This window comes from Cricetulus griseus, chromosome 2 (assembly GCF_003668045.3).
Source record: "Cricetulus griseus strain 17A/GY chromosome 2, alternate assembly CriGri-PICRH-1.0, whole genome shotgun sequence".
NCBI lineage: Eukaryota > Metazoa > Chordata > Mammalia > Rodentia > Cricetidae > Cricetulus > Cricetulus griseus.
Genome location: NC_048595.1, coordinates 391,677,948 through 391,703,245, shown reverse-complemented (window position 1 = coordinate 391,703,245; position 25,298 = coordinate 391,677,948). Strand labels below are relative to the sequence as shown.

At 39.9% G+C, this 25,298-nt stretch overlaps 1 protein-coding gene across 1 annotated transcript in view; it reads left to right on the top strand.

Moving 5' to 3' along the window:
• Positions 1-25,298, top strand: part of Nell2 (neural EGFL like 2) — a 285,232-nt gene that overhangs the window by 241,745 nt on the left and 18,189 nt on the right. The window contains exon 16 of the mRNA XM_035439207.1: positions 23,306-23,446. Coding sequence (XP_035295098.1) covers positions 23,306-23,446 — 141 coding nt within the window. The remainder of the gene's footprint in view (positions 1-23,305; positions 23,447-25,298) is intronic.

The window sequence follows — 25,298 nt, the reverse complement described above, 5'->3', positions numbered from 1 at the left end:
TTTGTTGATGTATATACCATCTAAATTAGCTTCTGGCACGTTGGATCTCAGTTGAGTTAATGCCTTTAACAGAGCCTATAGAGGAAGACCTAGGTTGTGTTAAAAGTGCTGATATCTGTGTCTTTAGGTAGAAAGAGTCCCCCAGGTTGAATATAACTTCTTCAGTTTTGTACCTTACATCCTGTAGGGAGCAACCTCTATGAACCTGTTGCCATGCCCAAATGGGTGGGTTGTCAATGACACAGGGGCATAGAGGTCTTTCCCTACAATATCCGGTTTCATGCTCTGTCCCTACCCACTTTGGGCGGATGACTTTCTAAGATTCTCTTCTGTGCATATCATTCAGGATTTGTCTCATCCATATGTTGCTCTCAGATCTTGATTTCACCTGCCAATGGCAAACTCTGCCTGTCCCACTTCAGTGTCAAGATTTCTTGCCAGCTCCTCTGGGTAAGCCCCTCCCTTCCTGAGATGAAATGTCTTCCACACCCATGATGGTTCCAGTTTGTTGCTTGTAATTTATCAGACTCTACTAATATTTCAACTGAATGGACAATTCCTGAAGGAAGCGAGTCTTTCAACAATGCAGATTGGTATTTGGTGACTGCTGTGCTCCACTGAGTGTATCTCTGGCAGCAGGTACCCTAAAGATGTTGACCTGAACCCTGAACCCTGAACCCTTAACAACTTATCCCCCAAACCTTCAGTGTCTGGTGCTTAGACACACTTTCTTTAATCAGTTCCACACTGATAAAATGAGGGAATCAGGTGCTGAGTTTCCAGGCAGATCAGCTGGTGGATTTATCTCCAACTCAGATACTGTGTCAAACTCAGTCCTACTGAACAGTGCTTCTCAGCCTTCCTAATGCTGTGACCCTTTAATGCAGTTCCTCATGTTGTGGTAACCCCCCAACCATAAAATCATCTCATTGTTACTTCATAACTGTAATTTTGCTATTGTTATGAATCATAATGTGAATACCTCACAGGCAGGATCTCTAATATGCAACCCCTGAGAGGTTGGGACCCATGGGTTGAGAACCATTAATGTAGAATCACACCACACAGCAGGCAAGGCCAGTGAGCCTTCAGAATGGGGATTAGGTTGCCATTCCTGGGCCTCCTGTCACACTGGCCCATTCAACATTTAATAAAGTGAATCTGAGATATAGTGTCACTTCACAGTTACTGCTATTTAATCTTGGTTTCTGATGTCCACTCTTCACTGGGAGGGGACTGGATGATGATTCTGTCTGTAGTACAGTCTTTGAAACATATGACCCTGACAGCTGCAGGACACAGGTAATGAACATTAAGAAAGTCCACTGACACTAAGATTGTTTATTCCCTCAATTTTTGTTACCAACAATATGAAAGATCAGTTTCATAAGAAATTTCCTCCATTTGAGAAACCTGATCTAGAAGAAAGAGTTGGTAGACACATACCAAATTGTCTCTAAAGCAAGTTAGTAACCAGTAAAGGAGATAATGAAAACAGACCCACCTTGTACCAGTCCTCATTAGACTCTGCACTAATCCATCCACAACTAAGGTTTGTTGATTTCCAGAGTTTAAAAAGTCTGCGTCCCACCATCCTCAGCCACTGGCTGTCACAGACCCGCATGAGATTATCTTTACTTTTAGCAGCTTCTGGTAGGTTCTATTCTAAGACTGTCTTGTGAATTCAGTCCTCATAAGGGGCTATAGCTCCCTCCCTCCAGCATGGAGGTTCCTCATCCATGACCTGTGCTTCTGAGCTTGTGGTCTTCCAAAATGTATTTTTGATTTTTTATTGTTTTCTTTTTCAAAAAAAAAAGGTTTCTCTGTGTAACTTTGGAGCCTGTTTTGGAACTTGCTCTGTAGACCAGGCTGGCCACAAACTCACAGAGATCTGCCTGCTTCTGCCTCCCGAGTGCTGGGATTAAAGGCATGTGTCACCACTGCCAAGCTCCAAAATGTATCTTTCTTAATGTGTGGCTACTATTTTGTGCCCCTAGAAAATAACTCCACACTGTAATACTCAAGTTCCTAAATTCACAGGGTCTGGCCTCATGGATTTTTCCCTTTGTTTCCCTGTTTTTATAACCGAGGGCTAATTTTGTCTTGTATTTGAAGGGTTTTTTGTTAGCTATAGTACCTGCATATTGTTTGGTTACTAGCATCATGTACCAGTAGAATAATTAGGAAACAACAACTGACTGAAATACATGCCTCAAACTGAGACTACATACTGCTTTTTATTGACTATGTTTAAAAGCTCCCCTGATTTAAGATTGACATTCAGTAAACTAGAAATAAAGTATAAAATTAGAAAGTTTTCATATGTTGTATGTGTAAAACCATCATTAAATTAAAGTTCTTTACTCTTCCTCCAGCATTCTTCGTCACTCCCCTAGTGGGCTACTCATTTGTTTTCTAATGAAGTGTGTTAGTTAATTTTCTCAGTGCTGTGGCAACATGACTCACAAGAAACATGTAAGAGAGGAAGGTTTTATCAAGGGGACATGATCCATCATGGCTCACAAAACATGGCAGCATGAACAACAGGTGACTGGTCACATGGCATCCACATTAGAGAAGCAGAAAGTGACGAATGCTGGTACCCAGCTTGCTCTCCCATTCTTATTCAGTCTTGGATGCCAGCACACAGAATGGTGACAGTCACATTTAGGGTGGGTCTTCTCACTTCCTGTAGCCCAACCTAGAAAATCCCTCACAGACATGCCCAGAGATTTGTCTTACTGGGGCTCTTCTCTCTCTCTCTTCAACTGCCTAGTTGACAGTTGATATTAATTATCAACTGTAATGTATGTAATGCATGTAATGTATGTTACATGCATTCCTTAGAATTTTATCTAAAGATATATGCGTGTATTCATGCATACATATACATATACACAATATGTACTTTATTGTTTCTTATTTTATTTTATCTATTCTGACTAGGGTCTTTATTACTAGGATGTTTAGAAAAGGTGAGCAGAAAGGTGTCTGAACACAATGGCATTTGCTGTCTAAAGTTTGCCATCTGTTAGTTCTTCTTCGTGTGTGTGTGTGTGTGTGTGTGTGTGTGTGTGTGTGTGTGTGTGTGTGTGTATGCTATATGTTTTCATAATTGCAGGTGCACATATAGATGCGTGCCTGTGCATGGGTATTTGGGAGTCTGACATCAGATGATTTTCCTCAACCACTCCCCATCTCCTTTGAGACAATGTCTCTCACTGAGCCTAGTGCTTATTGATTTGGCTAGATTGGCTAGCCCATGGAGAGTCACTTGCTGCCACTGTCCCAACCACAGTGCTAGGGTTACAGGAGTGCATCACCATGGCCAGCTTTTTCTGTGGGCACTGGAGACCCAAACTCAGGTCTTGGTGTTTGTCCTTGTTCTTCACATACTGAGCTATCTGACTCCTTTGTTCATATTCTTTCTGTGTGGCTAGTTAAGCCAGGCTGGCATCACATGTGGATGGGACTTACATGTATAATTATAATTAGTGAAAATGCCAGCTAATGGATTTCAGAAGGAAATGTGTGTGTGCATGTACATACAAGCATATATGCATGAACTTATAGAATAGTATACTTAAGAAGTCAGCCCTCTCTTCTGTTTGAAGCTCGAAGGTCTCCAGTTTCACACTGTCCCCCTTCATTCCCTCCATGGTCTTACTTCATCATTTATTTTACAAAATGTGTGGCTTATTATAAGCATTCATTTTCTGTAGAGATTTTAATCATTACATTTTACTTATTTGAAGAAACTGTTGTCAAAGCAGTTCTTTGTGAGCTTTTTATTTTAAGGAAGAGATGAATTTTAAATAATTGATGAGGTAGGAGTTTGGGGTTTATATTTAACAGGGGTTCTTGGCTGTGGTTATGAAGTCAGACAGAAGCAAAAAAACTAGTAGTTATTCTCTAGGAAACTTGACTGCTTGGGGTCAAAGGTTATATTAGGTCATGAATCAACCTGGGAGATTGAGGTGAAGAAACTCATTTATAGGAAATGTTCACCTTTAAGCAATTCTCCCTGGCCCAATTGAAGCAGGGAGATAAATAGAGTAGATAATAGAAGCTGATCAAATAAAATCTCAGAAATGAGAATCCCAAATTATAGGTCACATTTTATGACCCAGTAGGGATTTTTGACCTATGGCAAAATAAAACTTGAAAGTCACAGCAATAACTTTAAGTCTTGAGAGAAAGAGATCAAGGGCACTATTACCCATGTGGGGGTTGGAGGAGGTTCCTTCAGAATGTAAGCACATGCTCTTGTTCATTTCCATATATTCAGATAGTCTTATAGCATGTGAAAAATCACCTGTCAATCGCTTTCTTTGTGGGTAACTATATATAATAAAAGGAGGTCTGGCATCACAGCAATAACTACTAGTATAATTTGTTCTCCCTAAAACCAGAAAATGTAACATTCACTTGTAACACTTTGGAATAATAATCTTCATTGCAAAGGGACTTGCTATTGAAATATTCTATGAAATTCTGAAAATGTTGTTAATTTGAGTACAGAGAATGCTCAGGGCAACCATTCAGGAAAAAAGTAAGAGGTGGAAAGAAGTACATGGAAGCTTTGAGTCTCTTTGAAGGCTTGGGAACCTATCTAGAAGATGATTACGTGATATAAAAATTAGGACTCTCTATAAATGGTTTGTAAGTGAGATGAATGGTGTATCACACATCTGCTTAAAGAATTAAAACACATGGAAAATCTGAAGTAAACGACTTAAGTTTTTCTGGATTTTTTTTTTTGTGTGTGTGTGTGATGCTCTGGTTTTCTGTAGCTCAGAACAGTTTTGGTCTTGCTCCGTAACCCAGGCAGACCTCATACACACAACTTTCATTCTTGCAGGTGTTGAGTTTACACATGTGTGTCAGCATACCCAATTAGCTTCTTGATAATATCAACCTTTGGGGAGATTCATATTTTATAACTGCAAATGTCAAGTTATATGGAATAAGAAAACTGCCTGAATTGAGTAGTAACAAAATGATGTAAAGATAATCTGTAAGAGCATTACCACGCTGCTCAACCCAGATGCTGGAAGCAGCACGTTACAGCAGCTGCACAATGAGTCCCAGTTCCCAGCAAGCAGAGCAGTGTTTCCTAGAGAAGTCTCTTGCAGTACACTTAAGGATGCTTACCTGTGCACTTGACCTTTCTCTGGGCCCTTCCATTCTGTACATTGGGATAAAGCCTTTCTCCCTGAGGGCCGCCTGTCCGAACTGCTCTAATAGGGTGTGTAATCTAATGAGCATCGAGAGCTTTTGTTTTATTTCCTTCTCAGTTTTTACCTTGTGACTAAAAAGCAGCTTCTGTGGGTTTTTCCAGTCCTATTGGGCACAGGTCCATCAGCCATTGCTACCTTTCGACAATCTTCTGGATGTTCTGCAGACTCATCCTCCTCTCGTCAAACTACTTCACACACATATTAGTTCCTATATCTACTTAGGATTATTTCTTCACATTTTCCAGCCTCTGATGCTGTTTTGATAGAGGGTAACTCTGTTTTCTTTGTGTGAGCTGGAAGTCATACTAACAAAAAGAGGGGAAACACTTGGGAGAGGAGAAAGGCACAGAGAAAAAGAATAAAAACTAAACAGGAACATTTATGTTGAAGCATCTGATTACATCCCTAATATTAAGGTCTGTCCCCTTACTAAGCTCCAAGCCTCTCAGAGTCAGGATCCACAGTCTCTTTACTCACGTCCCCAAGGTATAATAAATAGCAACGTCTTGGTGAAGTTTTTTGCATGAATTTGTTGATTAATGTGGATATGAACATATAGGAATTGTATATGTTGATTAGTCTTCTAAGCATAGCATCCATGTTGGGGGGATCTGAAAGCAGAGCACACAACAAACAGGATCTGGGTTTTCAATTCACTGTACACAGGAAAAAGTAAAGTAATTTTATGTAGGGATATAGTACTGAATGAGTCAGGGGAATATCTTAACCACTTTGGTGAGGTAAGACTGACATGTAGAAAGCTGCGTGTGTTTAGCCTATATACCTTGATGGGTTTGTGGGAAAGTCTAAAGAAAGTCTCTACTTGTGAAACAATGACCATCGTCAAGGTCCAAGTCATAAAATGAGCTTTTCCAAATTTTCTTTATTAGTTAATTTCACTTATTTGGGAGGAGGTGACTGGAGCACATAAGTTACTGTGTTAAAACACACGAGATAAATCAAGTTTTAAAAGGGGGGAATTAAGGATGTTGAGCACTTTCTTAAGTGTCTTTCAGCCATTTTAGATTCCTCTGTTGAGAATTCTCTATTTAGTTCTGTACCCCATTTTTAATTGGATTATTTGATGTTTTGGAAACTAGCTTCTTGAGTTCTTTGTAAATTTTGGAGATCAGCCCTTGGTCAAATGTAGGGTTGGTGAATATCTTTTCCCATTCTGTGGGCTGGCATTTTGTCTTGATGACTGTGTCCTTTGCCTTACAGAAGCTTTTCTGTTTCAGGAGGTCCCATTTATTAGTTGATCTCAGTGTCTGTGCTACTGGTGTAATGTTCAGGAATTGGTCTCCTGTACCAATTAATTCAAGGACATTTCACACTTTCCCTTCTAATAGGTTCAGTGTGGTTGGATTTATGTTGAGGTCTTTGATACATTTGGACTTAAGTTTTGTGCATGTTGATAGACATGGATCTATCTGTAGTCTTCTACATACCAGCATCCAGTTACGTCAGCACCATATGTTGAAGATGCTTTCTTTATTCCATTGTATAACTTTAGCTTCTTTGTCAAAAATCAGATGATCTAAGGTGTGTGGGTTAATATCAGGGTTTTCAACTGGATTCCATTGGTCTACCTGTCTATTTTTGTGCCAATACCAAGCTGTTTTCAGGACTATAGCCCTATAACAGAGCTTGAAGTCAGGGATGGTGATGCCTCCGGAAGTTCCTTTATTGTACAGGGTTGTTTTGGCTATCCTGGGTCTTTTGTTTTTCCATATGAAGTTGAGAATTGTTCTTTCAAGGTCTGTGAAGAATTGTGCTGGGATTTTGATGGGGATTGCATTGAATCTGTAGACTGCTTTTGGCAAGATTGCCATTTTTACTAGGTTGATCCTATCTATCCAAGAACATGGGAGATCTTTCCATTTTCTGGTACTGATCTGAACAAGGGGGAGCTCTTGGTCCCCAGACTGATAGCTGGGAAACCAGCATGGGACTGATCCAGACCCCATGAACATGGGTGTCAGTGAGGAGGCCTCAGAAATCTATGGGGCCTCTTGTGGTAGATTAGTAGTTATCCCTAGTTTAGGAATGGACTTTGGGAGCCCATTCCACATAGAGGGATACTCCCTCAGCCTAGACACACGGGGGAGGAACTTGGTCCTATCCCAAATAATATGACAGACTCTGAAGAACCGCTATGGAAGGCCTCAACCTCCCTGGGGAGCAGAAAGGGTATGGTATAGGTAGGGTGTTATTGGGGGGTAGGGGAGGAAGGGAGGGAGAGGGAACTAAGATTGACATGTAAAACAATCTTGTTTCTAATTTAAATTTAAAAATGGAGAGAAAAGGAAGACAAATAAATGAAAAGGGGGAGTTAATACAGGCCTCAGTGCATGGTTAGCCCAGACACATGAGGACTTACGTGCAACAGAACATCATGAAGTTGTTTCTGAATGGTAGAGGATGCTCACCTCATGGTGGCCATAAAGCAAAGAAATAGAGAGGAAAGGCCTTGGATCCCACTATACTCTTCTGTGGTATCTTTCCTTCAATAACTCCATTGGTCTGATGACCACACATTTAGCCTCTAGGGAACATTTTAGATCTAACTTGCAGCACTGTAATCTATCCTTATAACAGGAGCCCTGGATGTACACCATAAAGCATCACTGGGCAAGCCACTGTGTAGTGGAGTTCCAGAATGAACCTATCTTACAGAATTGAGGCTTCTCTCTTGTCACCATCACCTTTCCCCTCAACTCTTGCCAAACTTTACTCTGCTCCTATGAATTTGACTTCTGTAGATTCCATAGGTGAAATTATACAGTATTCTCTCCCTGGATTTGATGAATTCACTTTCCACATCGCCCTCCTACTCTGCCAATGTTATTACAGATAGCAGGATTTCCTTTTCTCTCTTTTTTAAAAAAGCTTTATTTGTATATTTATTTTATATAGATCTTTGTATGCCTGAGTGTATGTATATGCACCATGTGTGCACAGTGTCCACAGAGGCCACCAAGTGTCAGATCCCCTAGCACTGCAGTTACAGGTGGTGGTGAGACAACCAATATGTGTGAACAGGAACTGGATCTTTTGCAAGTGCTCTCGACTGCACAGCCACCTCTCCAGTGCTCATCTCCCTCCCTTTTGAAATTAATGTAAAATGAAGCAGAGTCCAGACCTCTCTTAAATATACTAACCTCAGTTCCATTGAAGATATATCCAGAAATGACACAGCTTGATCATAAATATTTCTACTTTAAAAAATTTAAGACTTTATGTATATTTTTATGTGTCTTTGTGTGTTATATGCATGTGAATATTGATTCCCATGGGAGGCAGAAGAGGCATATATTCCCTGAGTTTGGGCTTAGGATTGCTTGTGAAACTGAACTCAGAGACTCTGCAGGAAGAGCAATCCATCTTAACTTCTGAGCAATCTCTCCAGCCCCTAATTGTGTACACACACACACACACACACACACACACACACACACACACACACACACACACGAGCGTGCATGTACACACTCTCCATACTATATCCTGTGATAGTTATACCAATCTACTTTGTTATCTACAAAACCAAAGGCCTATATTCTAATTTTGCCAACATTTGCCATTTTTGAAATTTTATGTTATACTTATATATGGATTTGAACATGTGTGCATGCATGTGGAGGTCAGAGGACAACATGGGAAAGCAAGTTATCTCTTCCCACCATATCCTGGGATGAACTGAAGCTTGGCCATGAGCACCCTTAACCACTGAGCTACATCTAAAGCCCTGGTTTGGTTTTTCTTTAAATAAAAGCCATCCTGACAAATAACCTTGATATTTTGAAGTTTTATTTGCATTGCCCAGATCATTACTGATGTCTTCTATCTCTCTCCTTCCCCCCATTTCTGGTTTTTTACTTTGTTGTTTTTTTTGGAGGGGGGATTATGGCCTTGCTCTTTAGCCCAAGCTGGCCTCCAACTTGTTATCCTACTCCCCCAGCTTCCCTGGTGCTGGGATTACAGGTGTGCAGTGCTGCACTTGGCCTTTAGCTCCATTTTCTAACTGGCTGATAATCGTGACATTAGCACATTCATGGAAACAGACCCCTCCTGATCTAACCACCTCATGGTGGCCCCACCTCCTGGGCTGCTGCTTTGAGGAACAGGTTTCTAACACGTGGGCTTTGGAAAACACACTAAATCATAATGATAGTATTTGCAACAACCACAGAGTTGAAATACATTGTAACTTAGGTATTATGGATGCTTCCTTATCACACAGCTGTCCGAAGTAAGTGTTAGTATCTAGGCATCTGCACTGGCCTGCTGTTGGGATTCTGATAGGATACACCCTCAGCTGCAGCAACTAAGAGCACCACCTGTGCACATTTACTACATTCCCTTTAAAAGAGCCCTGCACACTTTCCATGTTTCTCTCCCCCCCTTGTCTGTTCTCTCCCTCTCCTTCTCTGTCTGCCGTTTTCTCTCCCCCATCTCTCTGCCTGTCTAATCTCTTCTGCTGCTCCTGTCCCCAGAGCCTAGTCTCTCTTCTCCCCCTCCTTTCCCATTCACATTCCCCCAATAAAAAACCCTCCACCCAAGCTCTGTCACATGGCATTTTTCTCTCTCAAGACGCTTTTTAGATTCCAACAGTAAGTACTTCTCTTTGGAACAAAGCTTAGCTATTTATACCTGCAATGTTCTCTGATGCCTCACACCCAGGCTCCTTATGATTTATGTATCCAGCTAGCAGAATGGGAAAAGAAGGGGTTTAGACAGCAAACCTGCTTCATAAAACCCTGGGTCACTCATATCCACTGACTGAGGGACTTTAGGTGTATCCCAGTGGGGAAAGATTTCTGGGAACTATTAGCAATCAATGTCTGCCATAGTTGGTTGTGGTATAATTTCATCACAGAATATAGGACTGCCAATGGGCACTAGGACTCTGCTTTCTCCAGGGTACAAGAGATTAACTATGAGAGTAAAAACTTGGTAGGCACCATTGATTCTCCACCTGCAGTAGAGTTCACTGTTATACTAGTGAGATCCTTTCATTCCCAGAGACAGGGATGGAAGGACTGACAGAGGCCACCACCACAGAGTAAAGAGAGCATAGCATTGGTCATAAGCAGTGGTGATTTAACCAAATGCTTTTCGGTTTGTGTTCATCTTCCATGGGAAATTAGAAGCACAGAGGTTTGCCTTACAGCCCAACATGTCCTTTATGCTTTGTGTCTGAAACCATTTCAGTCACACCAGAGGGCAAATCTAACAATTTCAAGTACTATAATTAAATTTAAAATCAGTTATTGTTAACACAGTTCTGAAACAGGGTGCTGGTTAAGTAAAAATAACTTGATAGGGATCAATGTACATTGTATTCAGCAGCTTAATTTTTCAAGCATGCCTCTCTGGAATTTTCTCTTGTATGTTTAAAATCCAAAAGTCCTTCTTATTTTATGCTTGTCACTGCCTGCCCACGTTTAAAAGTTGAACACTGCTATAATATTTTTAAATCCATGCAGAGTCACTTAAGAAGAAGAAGAAAGACAGTTGCTTAAATTAATGCCTTTTGTTAAGGCCTCTCATTTGCAATGGAGTTTCCATACAGGCCTCTTGCTGGTGGCGACCCATCTCTGAGTGTTGAGGGAGAGTTCATCAGAGTGCAAACTACATAGAAGCTGCTTGGCACAAGTTTATATTCCTAAAGCAGAGAAACTCAGAGCCAAGTGGCACAGGATTTAAACCTTCTACAGCTTCACGTGCAGCTGCTGTGGGACCAGCAGACAGCAGCACACTGGTATCTCCATGGAGCACAGCAGAGATGGAGCCCAGAGAGCCTGAGATGGCATACTGGATGGGGATACCTGAGAAGAGCCTTGAGATGCATTGGGGAGAAGGAATTGCATGGTCCCTAAAGAGGGAGCGTCATGTGCAGGGAGGGCCTTCAGCTCTCAGCTCAAGCTCTATGGTGCCTGCAAGGAGGCAGCCATGCTGTCTGTTTGAAAATTGTGCAAGGCTACACAGAATCTGTTCTTTCAATCACTCCAACTTTATTCATGAATTCTAACACTCTTTGCAATTTTTTTTCAATTATAAAAGCAGTATGTATTTAATTTTAGAAAAGTATAAGACGAAGAAAGTTACAAAATAAGATATAATTAAATGTAATGGAAATGATTGGACAAATTGTTTATTCATGAGTAAAATACTTATTTGCATACTAGAATAATATTCTAGTCATCATTTTGATCCTACTCTTTTCTATTTTTTTTTTTTGGTTTTTCAAGACAAGGTTTCTCTGTGTAGCTTTGGAGCCTATCCTGGCACTCACTCTGGAGACCAGGCTGGCCTCGAACTCACAGAGATCCGCCTGCCTCTGCCTCCCGAGTGCTGGGATTAAAGGTGTTCACCATCAACACCTGGCTTTTGATCCTACTCTTTTGCAAGATAATTTTAAGAATGTTTTCGTGTCATTTTGAATTTTCAAAATGGCCAGTTTAAGGACATATATAGCATTCTTCCTTATACGTGTGTCATAGTTTTACATTTTGGTCATTTCCTATGGGTTAGTAGCCTAATACAGAGCCAGGAAGATAGTCTGAATAAAATCAAACTTCCAAATGCTTCATCCTACTTACCAATGCCAGAAGTAGGGCAGTTTCTCCCTTGCCTCTTTGCAGTGTTAGCACCTACCTCTGAGCCAGACAGAGTCCACAGAAACAACTTCTGCCATGTAAAACTGTGACAATGTGTTTATATGGAGGCTGTATGATTTTGGGTCCTTCTATATATTATCTCCTCCTACCAGAGTATAAAATTGAAAATAAATAGGATGTATGTATAAATGTAAATATTTAATATGTATTATATTATAATTATATAATATAAAATATATAAATAAAATATGTATAAATGATATCTGTAAATTAGATGCAAAAGGCAGATAAAAATCCCCAGAAGTTTTCAGCTACCTTCCCTCTTCTTTTTATTGTATCAAATAACCACAAAAATGTAAACTAAAGTATTTCATATTTTTTAAAGCTTCATTAGCCAAATACAGAATTAAGCTGGGTCTGTGAGTTCAAACACTAAGGGCTAGAAGCCCTTTGATCTAGCATTTGGTTTATCTTAGCAATGAAACTGGGTTACACCACTATCCAATAGATCTGAAGACATAGGATGTTAAAGTGAACACAGAATGTAATTAGTCATTTGATTAAGTGACCCTACACAGAGGTGTTCAGATAGTCCCAGTCACTCTGTCTGGTTAAGAGCTCTGAGAGTAGTATTAGAGAGTAACATTGCCTTTAAGAAACCTAGACACTTGCCCGTAATTGTAACTGTTAAGGAGTTAGGGTTTTACACAGTAGCTTTCTCTTCAATGTTTTCCCTTCTGTTGTCTGTGTGGAAGAGATGAAATGTTTTGTTTGCTGTTGAAAACCCTGTATCAAGTTAATGGTGTTTCAGCATAGCTAGAAGTGGTTATTATAATAAAGTGGTCTAGAAATAGACAGTCTGTCAGGTAGATGACATTTCTCAAAGCCAACAGAAGCCATTTATCAGTGCGTTTCATGACTAGGACCTACTCTGAAACTCTGCCGGACATCTTATTCAGATGTATGGAGACTGCAGCATTGCATTTTCTTGCTATGAGCATGTAACACTCAGGCAGCATTTCTTATGATATAGATTTGTCAGTTATAAATAAATACAGAATAGTGATTTGGGCTGTCATCATGCCATTCCTAGCAGTCAATGCTCATTTCCCTGAGTGAATACATTAAATGCATAATGCCTTTTGCACTGCTATATTAATAATTAGAAATCTTGTGGGGTATTATTGCACATAATACACTGGCCCTCTTGTTACTGTTGATGGTTAGAGAAAATGAGCTTACTTCCTTTCCTGGAAGGAATTTTGAAGTAGATCAACGACTTCACTGAATCTTTGATATTAGAATGTGATTCTGGAAAGCACAGGAATGACGGCTTTCTGTTCCTCCTCTGGGTTAAGAGGAGTCTTCTTACCATTGTAGACTAGCAAATGTTGTGTATACATCTTCTTTTGAGAGCCTTGATTGTCTCATATACCCTGCACACATAGCCTATAAATAATTTTATAAAATTATTTAGCATGCCTGAACTTTGACTATGACCATCTGAGCTGTAGGGAAAAAAATGACAATGATATCCATGCCCAACACAAGGCTACTCCAGTGTTCAGTTAGTAAAAGCAAATGAAATATGCCTGGCAGCACAGTGAAACAAGCAAGGAACCTTTTCAATAATGAGATTGCTAACAGGTCACAGTTCGTGAGATACTCTTTAAACAGCCATGGGTATTGGTCAGTCAAGGGTGTTTGGTATCTATGCTTACTGTAGAATTTTCCTGCAAGGCATACAACCCTGTGGGTGACAAACTTGGTAAGACCAATTCTTACCATTTTTTTTTACATGTAGTCTATTCTTTTTTTTCTTGCAGATAATAGATTTAGATTTTATTCTGATTGTTGTGAAATGTACCATCTGTGAGCTTAGATCAGTGTCAGGTTCTTTTGTGAGGAAGCATCCTGTTGTGGCAGATGTGTATCCAAATAGATCAGTTCAAATTTTGGCTTTGCCTCCCAATAGCCTTGGAAGAATTACTTACACTCCCCTGTCTAAATTCCTTCTTCAGAATAGCGGAGTGAGAGCACTTCCTCCTTCCTAGAACACAGTCTACACTGAGTAGCCATGGACAAATTGTAGAAAATGGTGTCTGTCATACAGTTAGCTCTCAGGCGACCATCAGATACAGATTACAGCTTTTCGTGTGAATCTGTGTGTAATCAGATGCTGGCCCTGTATGATCTTTGCTTTTTCTCTCTTGTATTTTTTCATCTTTTTCCTATATACGTCTAGTGTATCTCTCAGGCCTTGGATTGCATTTAAAAATTTTGTTACTATTATTTAATTTCTAAGAAATAATCTGTATTCTCAGAAATATGCCTATATTCCTAGCACTTTATCCTTACCCTGGAGACGATAATGTAGAGATAATGATGGTGGCTGGTGCCTTGTGATCCATTTCTTTCTTTCCCTACCAGATTTCTGACAGTTTTGACTGCTCCTTTATACTTTACAGGATTTCTCAAATGTTGGTTGCTCCTTGATCTCATACAGATGTGTAAGAGTAGATAGACAGAATTGCTAATTTACGGTACGGACAGGAGAGTCAGCTTTATAAAGATGAAGGGGAATAACTCTCTACATTATACCCCCCTTGAACACTGCAGTGCAACCATGATCTTTGTCCCAAATGACAATGATCTCTATGCAAGCCGCTATAGTGTTGCTTTCCGGGATATATTTATTTTCTTTACAAGAAACTATCCATTCTGTCTTTGAGAGTAATTGCTTTCTTTTAGCACTTTGCCCAAGGCAGCATGAGGTGAGTAGGTTGATTATTCAATAGTAGATGTCCTTTTTTATTTCTCTTTAAGACCAGGACTCCCTTTGTATCCCAGGCTGACCTCAAACTTATGTTAGCCTCTAAAGTGCTATAGGCAGGTGCCACCACCCTCAGCTAATCAGTTTTCTTTGATTTTACCAAGATGCACTTAGCTGCATGTCCTATCTCGGGTCTCCGTGCTAACCCAGCCTCCTGGGAGCTCCTCAGAGCAGGTTGTTAGAGCCATCATTTGTAACACCCTGCTATTACACATCATTCCAGCCTCTTGCATCTTCTGTTCTGCTCTACCATTTCATCTGTGTTTTGTTTTCAACAACAACAAAGCGTTTCTTTCTCTATTGTGTTCCCTTTTATCTTTGGGTTTGCATTTTTTATATTTCCCCCTTTAACACAGCTTTTATAAGGATAAGAAGAAAGAACAAGAGATTTAAAATTTTTTCAACTTTTCATTTTTATTATTTTAAGTTCTGATGAACTTTTAAAATGTATTCCCCAACTATCTTGAGTGAGAACTTGGTTAACCTGACACTCACACTGATAGTGTTGGCAGAGTTTATACACTCACTGGAGATACTCATTTGAGAAGTGGGCTTCTGTCACCCTGTTGCCACTGTTTCCCCTAATTAAAATGCTCATGTTCTTAGATAATGGAAACAATCAAAGGAGGTGATATTGCATCTGATCTTAGGGGAGGGGTATTATATCAAATACCTACAATGAACATCTAGAACTTGTGTGAGGTCCTACATGGTAACAGCTAGCTGTGATGGGAAGAAAGTATTATCCAGAACCCAGTGACTCAGAGTTCATAGTTACAGAGCTCATAAGTTAAAGAACCAGAATACAGTCACAGCACATGTTCTTCAGACTCAGGGCCCAGAGTCCCTTGAGCTTCAGCCTCTTCCCTGAGAACTAATTTTCATGGTACCAGAAGGTGCTGTGCAAGTTTCCAAAGGGGGGAAGTATACAAACATCCTACCCATCCTATGACACCTGTGAACCACAACAATGACCAGAATGGCATGATAAAGCAAGAGTGCAATAGTGGCATGCATGCCTTGGTAGTAACCAGCCACTCTCTAATTGTACTAAAGACCTGCTCAACAAGAGGGAACTGCTAGTGAAGTCATGGATCTTAGAGGAGACCTTCAACTACCATTTTGCTAAACCAGCATAATCTTTAATACATTCTAGGTATTTATCTTCATATCCACAGGTGAGTATAGTCCTCAGGCCTCATTAAGGAAACTTCTCTTTGAAACAGATGGAGTCCATTATAGAAAACCATAAACAGTCAATATACAGAGTTGTGGAGCCCAGTCCCAGTGGATATATCTATATAAAACACTACCTCTCCTGAGGCTCAGGGAACATTACAGAAGAGGATGAGGAAAAAGTGTTAAGATCTGAACAAGGACAACAATAGACATGCTATGGTGGCATGTGACAGGGGCAGGGCAGGAGGCATCAACCTTACACTAAGAACACAAGAAATAGTCTTCCCTGGGGTGGAACATGCCAACTAGTTCTCCAATACCAAATGGTCAGCCCTGGAGACATACGTATAAGTAACATTATACAGATTGAATAGGGTTTTTAAAAATATATATTTAAAAATATATATTTGATATATATATATCAAAAATTAATGAAAAATAGGCCATGAATATGAATTTGAAAAAAGAGAAAGGAGGGGTATTATGAGGGAGGGTTTGGAGGGAAGAAAGGGAAGTGGGAATGATGTATTTCTATTATAATTTTTAAAAAAGAAAGAAATTAAAAGAAAAGATATTCCAGTTTGTAGGCTTTTCTTCTTGACCAGTATCTTAAGGATTAGAATTCTGTGAGGGCCCAAGGGGCTGTGGTCTATGGAATACTTGCTTCCGTTACTCTTTTGTTTGCGACACAAGTACAAAGAATACTTCACTTGAGTGTGGTTATGAGGAATAAATAATGTGATGAAGAAATTATATCTGGCATTTTAATACCACTCATTAATAATTATGAACCACAACATAATGAAAACAATTGTCTATAAATCTGCAATGCTCGCCAACTTATACAGAGTGTTGTATGGTGTCTAAAATCTATTTTTGTATTTTCATTAAAAAGATATAATAAACAGTCTTCAAATTTTAGACACTATTTTATGCACTCTCACCTAAATGTTGAAAACAGACTCCCAGAAACTCAGCAAAAGACAGAGAGAAATGACCTTGGGGTTTTAAAAACAGCAGATCATCAAGAAAGAAAACCGCCCCATGTGAGTAATCAGGACTTGATTAATTGTTTTTGAGGATCCTTAATTGCCTGCTGTTTATCAATATAATTTAATTGCCCAGGCACAAGATTGTGATATAAATAGAACAAGTACTATTTTATGAGGAATGATGTCATATTTTTCTTCCAAAGAAGTGACATGAAAGACAATGCTATTGTTATTTGGCTTTGACACTGACACTAAAATAGTAGCAAATACAGCTGAATTTCATTTCTTGTTCTTGTGTGTAAAATACAAGAGTATCAGCTCATCATTCTTCTCTTAGTTTAAAAGGAGGAGTGTTGGCGATTTGTGGGCAGCCCATATACTAAGATAAGAAAATACAGAATGTGTGGCCCTGCATATGGATGATGTGTTGATTTGTGAGGCATACATATTTTAGGAGTTGGAGTGGGGAGAGGATGGAGTGGAAATTATGTAAGTACAGTACTCATGTATGCAATTCTCAAAAAAATGCTTTACAAGAGGAGGGAAAGAGGAGTAAAATCTATACTGGGGTCCATTTAGGTACAGACACATCTAAATATTTCCACAATTTTACTCAGTTTGGTGTTATAGCAGCTTATCTGCTGTTATATATAACAAAAAGAATATATATCACCCAAAGGCCTAATTTTATAATAACCTTGAATTTTGTAGTGAACACATTTGTCACTTTCTGAAAGACCTCCATGAGTGGCAGTAATATAACTCATTTTCAGTTGGAAGCCACTGGAGCCACTGGTTAGAGGCATTGAAGAAAGTTAATTCTTGACTGGAAACCTGAAGGAGAAAGAACAAGTTGTGGACATAGGATGCTTGTAAATGTTTCTCTTGTTTCCTTCTTAATGACTATTTTAATGTGTCTGTACTTTTCTGAGAATATATATTCAGCAGCACCTTCCATTTTTATTATCTAAGCTGATTTCAACTCTTGGGGTGTGAATGTTACTCATGACTCTTGTCAGATGGCTAAATATTTTTGGATTTTTAGATTCTGTATGTTTGAGGGTAGCCTGCTAATACCATCACTAGCCAATGTTCTAATTTAACTGCCCCCAATGAATCAGAAGCTAGTTCCTTAGACAGAATACAAGTTATCAATTTTTATAAGATTCATGCTTAATGTTTTATATACTCAATTAAAATTGCTAATACTAAATCATGTGAGTTTATACAACTTACTAACATTCTGAATAATTCAGTTTTTAGTTTGTTTGAAATTGTTATCTATTTAAATGAGATATGGTCTCTTACCCAGGCTGGCCTTAAACTCACTGTGTAGATGAGGATGACCCTGAACTTTTTGATGCCCCTGCTACTAAACTCTTGAGTGCTCCAGTCACAAATGTACGCCACCATTCCTGGTTTTTGCAGGTCTAGACTTCAAGGGCTTCGTGTATTCAGGCAAACACTCTTCCAACTCAGCTACCACCCCAGAAAAATTGGTAGTTGTTAAAATAACATTTTTTGTCTTCTAAGATTTGCTGTTTGCTATATATTTCAGTCAACTGGATAATATGATGTAAAGTTAAGTTTTAAGTTACTTAAAGATAGCAACCACAAAGTGAATTATTTAAAATTTTTAACATTTCCTTTCAGTAGGCAATATATAAAACACAGTATATTATATATATTCTAAGTGCACAATGGATGACTTTGTGTTGTAACGTACACAAATGACTTCCTTTGTTTGTAAACAACATACTAAATTCAGAAATTGTGAATCAAATTTCAGGTTCTTTTACTAAAATATTATTGAGCACCCTGTGAAGTGCATGCTTTGTAAATGCAAGCACACTTTCATTTCCCACTGATTGTAGTCCACAAATAAAAATTAGAGAAGTCACATGAGGTAGCAGAATAGGACAGTCTCATGATTATCTTCTGCTGTGCAGAAACACATCAATCTAAACAGTTATTGATGTGCAAAATACCTTCAGAAGATCTACAAAAAAAAAAAAAAAAACACAATGACAGCCACTGTACGTGGTACTTGCATGAGAAATACCACACTAAAGAAAGGACTATTGTACATTACCCACAGTACAAATAGAAGGCACCCTGTCTATTTGGGGAAAATGGGGACGTGATCATAGAACTTGGCTTTGGTGGCTCACACCAAGTCCACTACAGCAAAAAACAGGACTAGGGATATTCCCATGATCCCCAAATCCAGGTGAAAACCAACAGGCTGCTCTGTTACCAGGCAGGAGCCCATAGCCCATAGTTGTGTCTCTGGCCTTCATTGCCAGCAACTGATTGCAGTAGTTCTGAGTTCTGCAACAGTCTCGGTAGCAGCCAGGCATCATCAGCTTAGGGCTTCATGTGTAATTAGCATTGCATAAGCTTTAGTGACTTCAGACTCCTCCTGGCACTGAACCAACCATGGTGCCCAAGATGGGAAGTGGATATCAAGATGACACTAAGATAGTCTCTCACTCCTGCTTGGATGGCTGGAGTCAGAGACAAAAGAAGTAGTATGCTCATGAGCGTATGGAAGAAAGAGCTCTTCTATGTCATTGATAGGATCATACTATTGCCACTGTGCAAAATAGGATGTCGGGTCCTCAGAAAGTTCAAAAAGGGTCCACATGACCCATCAATTGAACTTGTTGGTATAGTTGTAGAAAATGAAACCCATATATAGAAAAGGCTCCTAGAATCCCCCTGTTTGCTGCATATAGTATCAAAAGTAATAATGTAAAAATTCATCTAACAATGGATAAAATGCATGTACACATATTTGCACAATGGAAAACCATTCATTCATAAAAAGGGTGAATGTTTATCATTGTGCCTTGACATTGCAGTGGGGTACTCAAATTACTGATATTTTGTAATCCTGAAAATACTGAGCAAGTAACAAAATGACAAGTATGGAAGCATTTGGCATATATGGCATTTGATAACTATATACATTTCACTATTTCCTAATGAGTAACTATTTCAATATACTGTATATAACAAGTCCCTATTATTTTGTAGGCAGTGTAGTGAAAATATAAAATGAAGTTATATGCACTGTATAGCTAGTTTTCATTCCTTATTTTGAATGGAGGCAAGCATGTAATAGTGAGCCACGGCATATAAAGTTATAAATTGAGTCACATTTTAGTTGAAGCAGGTACTTCATTACATAAGAAATTATTGTGCAAATCCTCCTTGAAATGTGAGAGAGTGCTTTTTGCTCAGTATTGATGATTTCAACCTTCCTAATTTTTCATGTTCCTATAACATATATATCAGCATTTACCTGAGGCTGCTTCTTTAATTTCTCTTATTTTTTACTTAAATTCTATTTCACCTCTGTTATTTTATGATTACCCTTTGCTGTAAATGCAAATAATTGAGAAAATAAGTGCACAGCCATTAAAATGAAGTATTTGTGTACAGCTACCTATAAACCACATCGATAGTGACAGATATATCACATTCTGGGAAACTGCTCTATGTGGCTATAAATTCAGATTTTCATAATTTGATTTTCTAAAATGTAATTTTCATAGATGATAGCTCAGTGAGGGCAGAAGTCACACACATCTTGTATATCCAATTTTTTTTCCTCCAGCACATAGTTGTTGGCATATGACAGGTGTTAATTAAGTAATTAATATTAAATTAAATTAATGAAAGGGTTATATGTTTACATATAATTCTCTAAAGAGCTACATAATAATGGTTTAACAAGAAAATGCTCAAACTGTATGTGACAATATGCCATAGCAGCCTAAGTTTGTACCTCCAGTCTTGAGAGTGGGAAGAAATGTAATCAATAGCATTTCTATTAAATGTCAAAGACCCAAGGGGTGTGTTTGGAGATGAAGGGGATGTGCCATGGGTGCTGAGATGTAAATAAAGGGGAGTGGGAGGCTGCATGTAGGAGTGCACTTGGCGACTAGAAAAGGAATGATGAGAGGAGAGACATCTGTAAATAAATACCCACCTCATGGGGCAAGCAGTCCTTACAGCCATGGTAAGTCAGGACTGAAGGAGGAATGAAGGACGGCATAGGCAGTTGGGAGCATGCTGTGGTCACAGATGCTCCATTGTATCCATAGTTTTGGACAATGACTCTTTCTAAGAGCTCAGTTTTCCCTGAGTGACTCTCAACCTCTCCCCCCACCCCCACCCCCACCTTCTTCAAATGAACAACACTTCTGAAACTTAATTATCAACCTGTTTTCTTCCTCTGTACTCTTAAGAACTGGCATAATTTTCCACGCCAGTTCTATTACAAGAAAAGGCCAGTTAATGCTGAAGTAAATGCAACACATGGTCTCCTTTGTAACTGAAAGTTCCTCTTGGCTGGGGAAGCCCTGAATCGCAAAGATGTTTTTTTCTAAAACCTGCAGGCGTAGGTGGATGCATGGCAGGAAGGTAATAGTTAGCTGATTTGGCCATCAACCCTTATTTTGCTGGTAGAAATTACTGGCGGCAAACTGATTCCTGGGTAAAGGAACTGCTGAGGTAAACATGCTCTATTCCCAAAACAATGGTAAAATATTACAATGGTATGAAACGTCTACTGCTGGCCTATTAACTCATCAATCTGAGAGGATGTCTTACATTTAGTTTCACTGAAGGATTCTTATGCAGTAGCAAATGAGTCAGGGCTTAATTCTCTGGTTGTATTCCCAACTTTATCCCTTTCAAACTTGAGCAGCAGAACTAGGCCTGGTGCTGTCCTGTTGGCTCCCGGCACTCAGCAGGCAGAGACAGGAAGATCACAAGTTTAAGGCTAGCCTGGACTATGTCACTTAGCTCTAGCCAGTCTGGGCTATCAGGCCAAAGCCAAACAAATAAATAAACTTTAAATGAGCACAAGAAAAGGGGAATACGTGAAAAGATGAGAGTGCTGCCTGGGGATAGAGCAGGATGCCTAGGATGCTAAAGGCCCTGGGTTTGAGTCTCACCATCAAAACCCAAAGTAACAAAACTAGCATGTGCATCTGTGAGTTTGGCATTACTGAGACTGAGTGAGATAGATGTACATTTTGCCAACCAGAGTAGACGGGGAGGAAGGACTCAGAAGGTCACTTAGCCTTCCTTCCACAGGATGCACCCTCCTGCACCATCACACGATGCAACAACCCTGTGCCAGGAGCCTAGGAAACACATGGGGAGCCTGCCTGCCTCAGCAGGTGGAGTATTCCAGTATGGCATGAGGCTATCAAGCTGCAAGTAGTAGTTCTGTGTGGACATTTTCAGCAGCCACAGTGACATAGTGCTATTAGATCTCAGTCAGGCCAATGGAAAGTCAGGAGGGAGGAAGGAAATAAAAGTATGTTTTAAAGAAATCCCAAGGATCACTTTTCACCCCCTATAAACAAAAGAGGAGACCAGAGTATTGTGGGATTTTATCATTCATCAGCCTTAACAGAAAAGGGCTCACAACATTGGGAAAGACAATATACTTCTAATAGAAATCTGAGACTCAAGCTACATTTTCTGCCTAAGTCCCCTGGTCTGAAGGAACACACATATGAATGCCAGGCAATTGTGAACTGCCTGACCTTTGTTAAATCCTGTAACTTACATTGCCTTCAGTATTTTTGTGTGTTCAACATACTATTCACACAGCATGATTGTGTGTGTGTGTGTATGTGTGTGTGTGTGTGTAGTTTGAACTGCACAAGTGCCACAAATTCTTGAAAACATGCGAGACTGCTGTGGTCATATCTATTGAAGATGAGTTGTGTGTTTAGTCAGGATAGCGTATACTGATAATGATGATGATGATGATGATGATGATGGTGATGATGATGATGATGGTGATGATACCCTGAAGTCCCAATGGCTTAAAGCAACAAAAACATCATTTTCTTGCTCATATTATCTGCTCATCCCAGCCATTATGGAATGCACCCCAGCCTCTTCCTTCACAGACTCAGGTTGGTCTTGGAAGCCACTGGAAATTGCTAGTTGTTGTGATGTGGATTACATGTGAGTCACACACAGCACCCTAAAGCCTATGCCTGGAACTGCTACATATCAACACCCTACCCTGGGTGACCAAAGGAAATCACATGCCCATGCTTAACCTAAAGGAACTGGAAATCTGCCATCCTAGAGTGTGTCAATCTGAGCTGGGAAAATTTGGTGAAAAAAAAAATCATGGACTACCACCACTATAATTGGTTTTCACTTCACAGTGGAATAATTTGTAATCAAGAAGTCTTCTAGATGTTTCTCTGGTAACTAATAAATACGACTGCATTCTTTATTCACAGGTTTTGACTACCAAATGACAAAATTGATTTTATATTTTCTCAGTTTTGAGGTCTTCTGGCACTAAGAGTTATAGTAGCCTTATAGCTGAATGTTCTAGATTCTTTAAAAGGATAAACTGTATAAAATTCTACTTTTCTTTCATTGGTCAAACAGACATCGATGAGTGCTCTGATGGCTTTGTTCAGTGTGACAGCCGTGCCAACTGCATTAACCTGCCTGGATGGTACCACTGTGAGTGCAGAGATGGTTACCATGACAATGGGATGTTTGCACCAGGTGGAGAATCTTGTGAAGGTCAGTAAAAGAAGACATAGATGCTAAAACTTCTTCAAGTTGGAGAACCCAAAGTAAGATGTAAACAGTAGTGTAGGGGGAAATGCTGACCATGCCCTCTTGGGAGCTGACACAGGTGCTGATGTAGCAAGGCTTTAAATATTAGGGAAGCACGCATGCGGCCCTCTTTTCCCTCTCCTCCTGGCTGAACGGACTATTGTGTGAGTACTTTCATAATAAACTATCTGTGATCAATCTAGTTCTGACTCCATTGTGATCCACTTTAACTACTGTCAGGTGTAGGACTGATTCAGAACCCACAGGTGGGTCATGACCTTTGGTGGGATTTATTCCCTTGCGGTTTTGGCGCCCTGGAAACCTTTCACCTTTCCCTTCCAACCCCCTTGCTGAGTGGCACTAATCGCCACAGAGCCTCTCCAGCACCTTTTGTGCTGGGATGAGCCTGCCGCAGCTGCAGCCACCTGGGGGTTTCATTCCTCCCAGGTCAGTCCCCCTGCCCAAGAGCAGTTTCTGCCCCACACCTCCAAGCCCATTCCAGCCGGGCAGTGGTGCCGCATGCCGCCGTGATCTTTGGAGACCATACTGGTCTACAAGAACTAGTTCCAGGACAGCCTCCAAAGCCACAGAGATACCCTGCCTCTGCCTCCTGAGTGCTGGGACTAAAGGCGTGTGCCACCACCAAGTGGGCATGGTCAGCATTTCCCCCTACACAGTAGACTTAGTGTTAATCCCCAAATCTCTGACATTTTTGCTATTTGTCAAAGGTGATTAGAAGTGTGTTAATAACCAATTTTGCCTCATAATTATGTTAATGTATTATTTATCAGATGTGTGACCCCAAATATCCTTTTAAAATACTACCCAGGGTTGAAAGATGTTTTAAAATGAAAAACCCATTTTACTGCATAAACTTTTAAAAATGGAAGCATTTAAAATCCTGACTTCCAAACAGGTGGAAAAATTAGATGAGGCAAACAAGAAAGTGGCGAACTAGGGCTTGATAAAACATGAGAACGAGGCAGCCATCGGGGCTATGCCATGTGTGCTGGGCTGGGCTGTTTCAGCAGCAGGATTGCCTGGCAGAGAAAGGCTGAATGTTGAGTGATGGATACCAGAGATATGGGTCTTGTTCTAAGAACTATGTGAGCTTATAGGACTGGAAAATTCAATCTGATTACATTCAGCAATTAGCCTTGAGTTTTGTTTTTGTTTTTGTTTTTGTTTTTCTGATGGACTGACAAAGAGCTCTACTATATTCCCTCTACTGACATGTGACTTTATGAACCAGGCAGAGCAAGTAGAGTGCCAGGGAAATGAGGACACTGAGTTTGCCCCCAGAATTCATGACACAGGAAGAAAACCCAAAGCTGTTTCTTCACTTGTTAAAATCTTCATAGGGCAATCACATGCAAGACAAAGGGTCTAGGATTCCCAGGGTAATCCTTCAAGAACCTAGCAGAGGTACTAGATGCCTAGGTATTAAAATATCTGCCATCCTTTGTACCCAGAAGGTTCTTGCAAGAAAAGTAAGACAGACTCATGTGGTGGGCTCAGGCTTCCAGAACACTGCAAGCAGCAACAGAAGGATCTCTAGACTGAAGCAGAAAACACATCCAGATTTCACATGGGAGCAGAGAACACATCCAGTGTCTTATCTTACTGGAGTAAGGGTCTGGACTTCTTACTCCTTTGAGGCCTACATCTCGACTGATCAGTGTCTGCACAAAAGAGAAAAGAGAGTGATTTCCTGCTTGTCCATGCTTATATTCTGATTCTGCCCAGCTATGTCACTTCCTGCCTGTCTGTACAGACCTCCAGACCTCTATGGTTAACTAGTGGCAGTTTCTGCTCA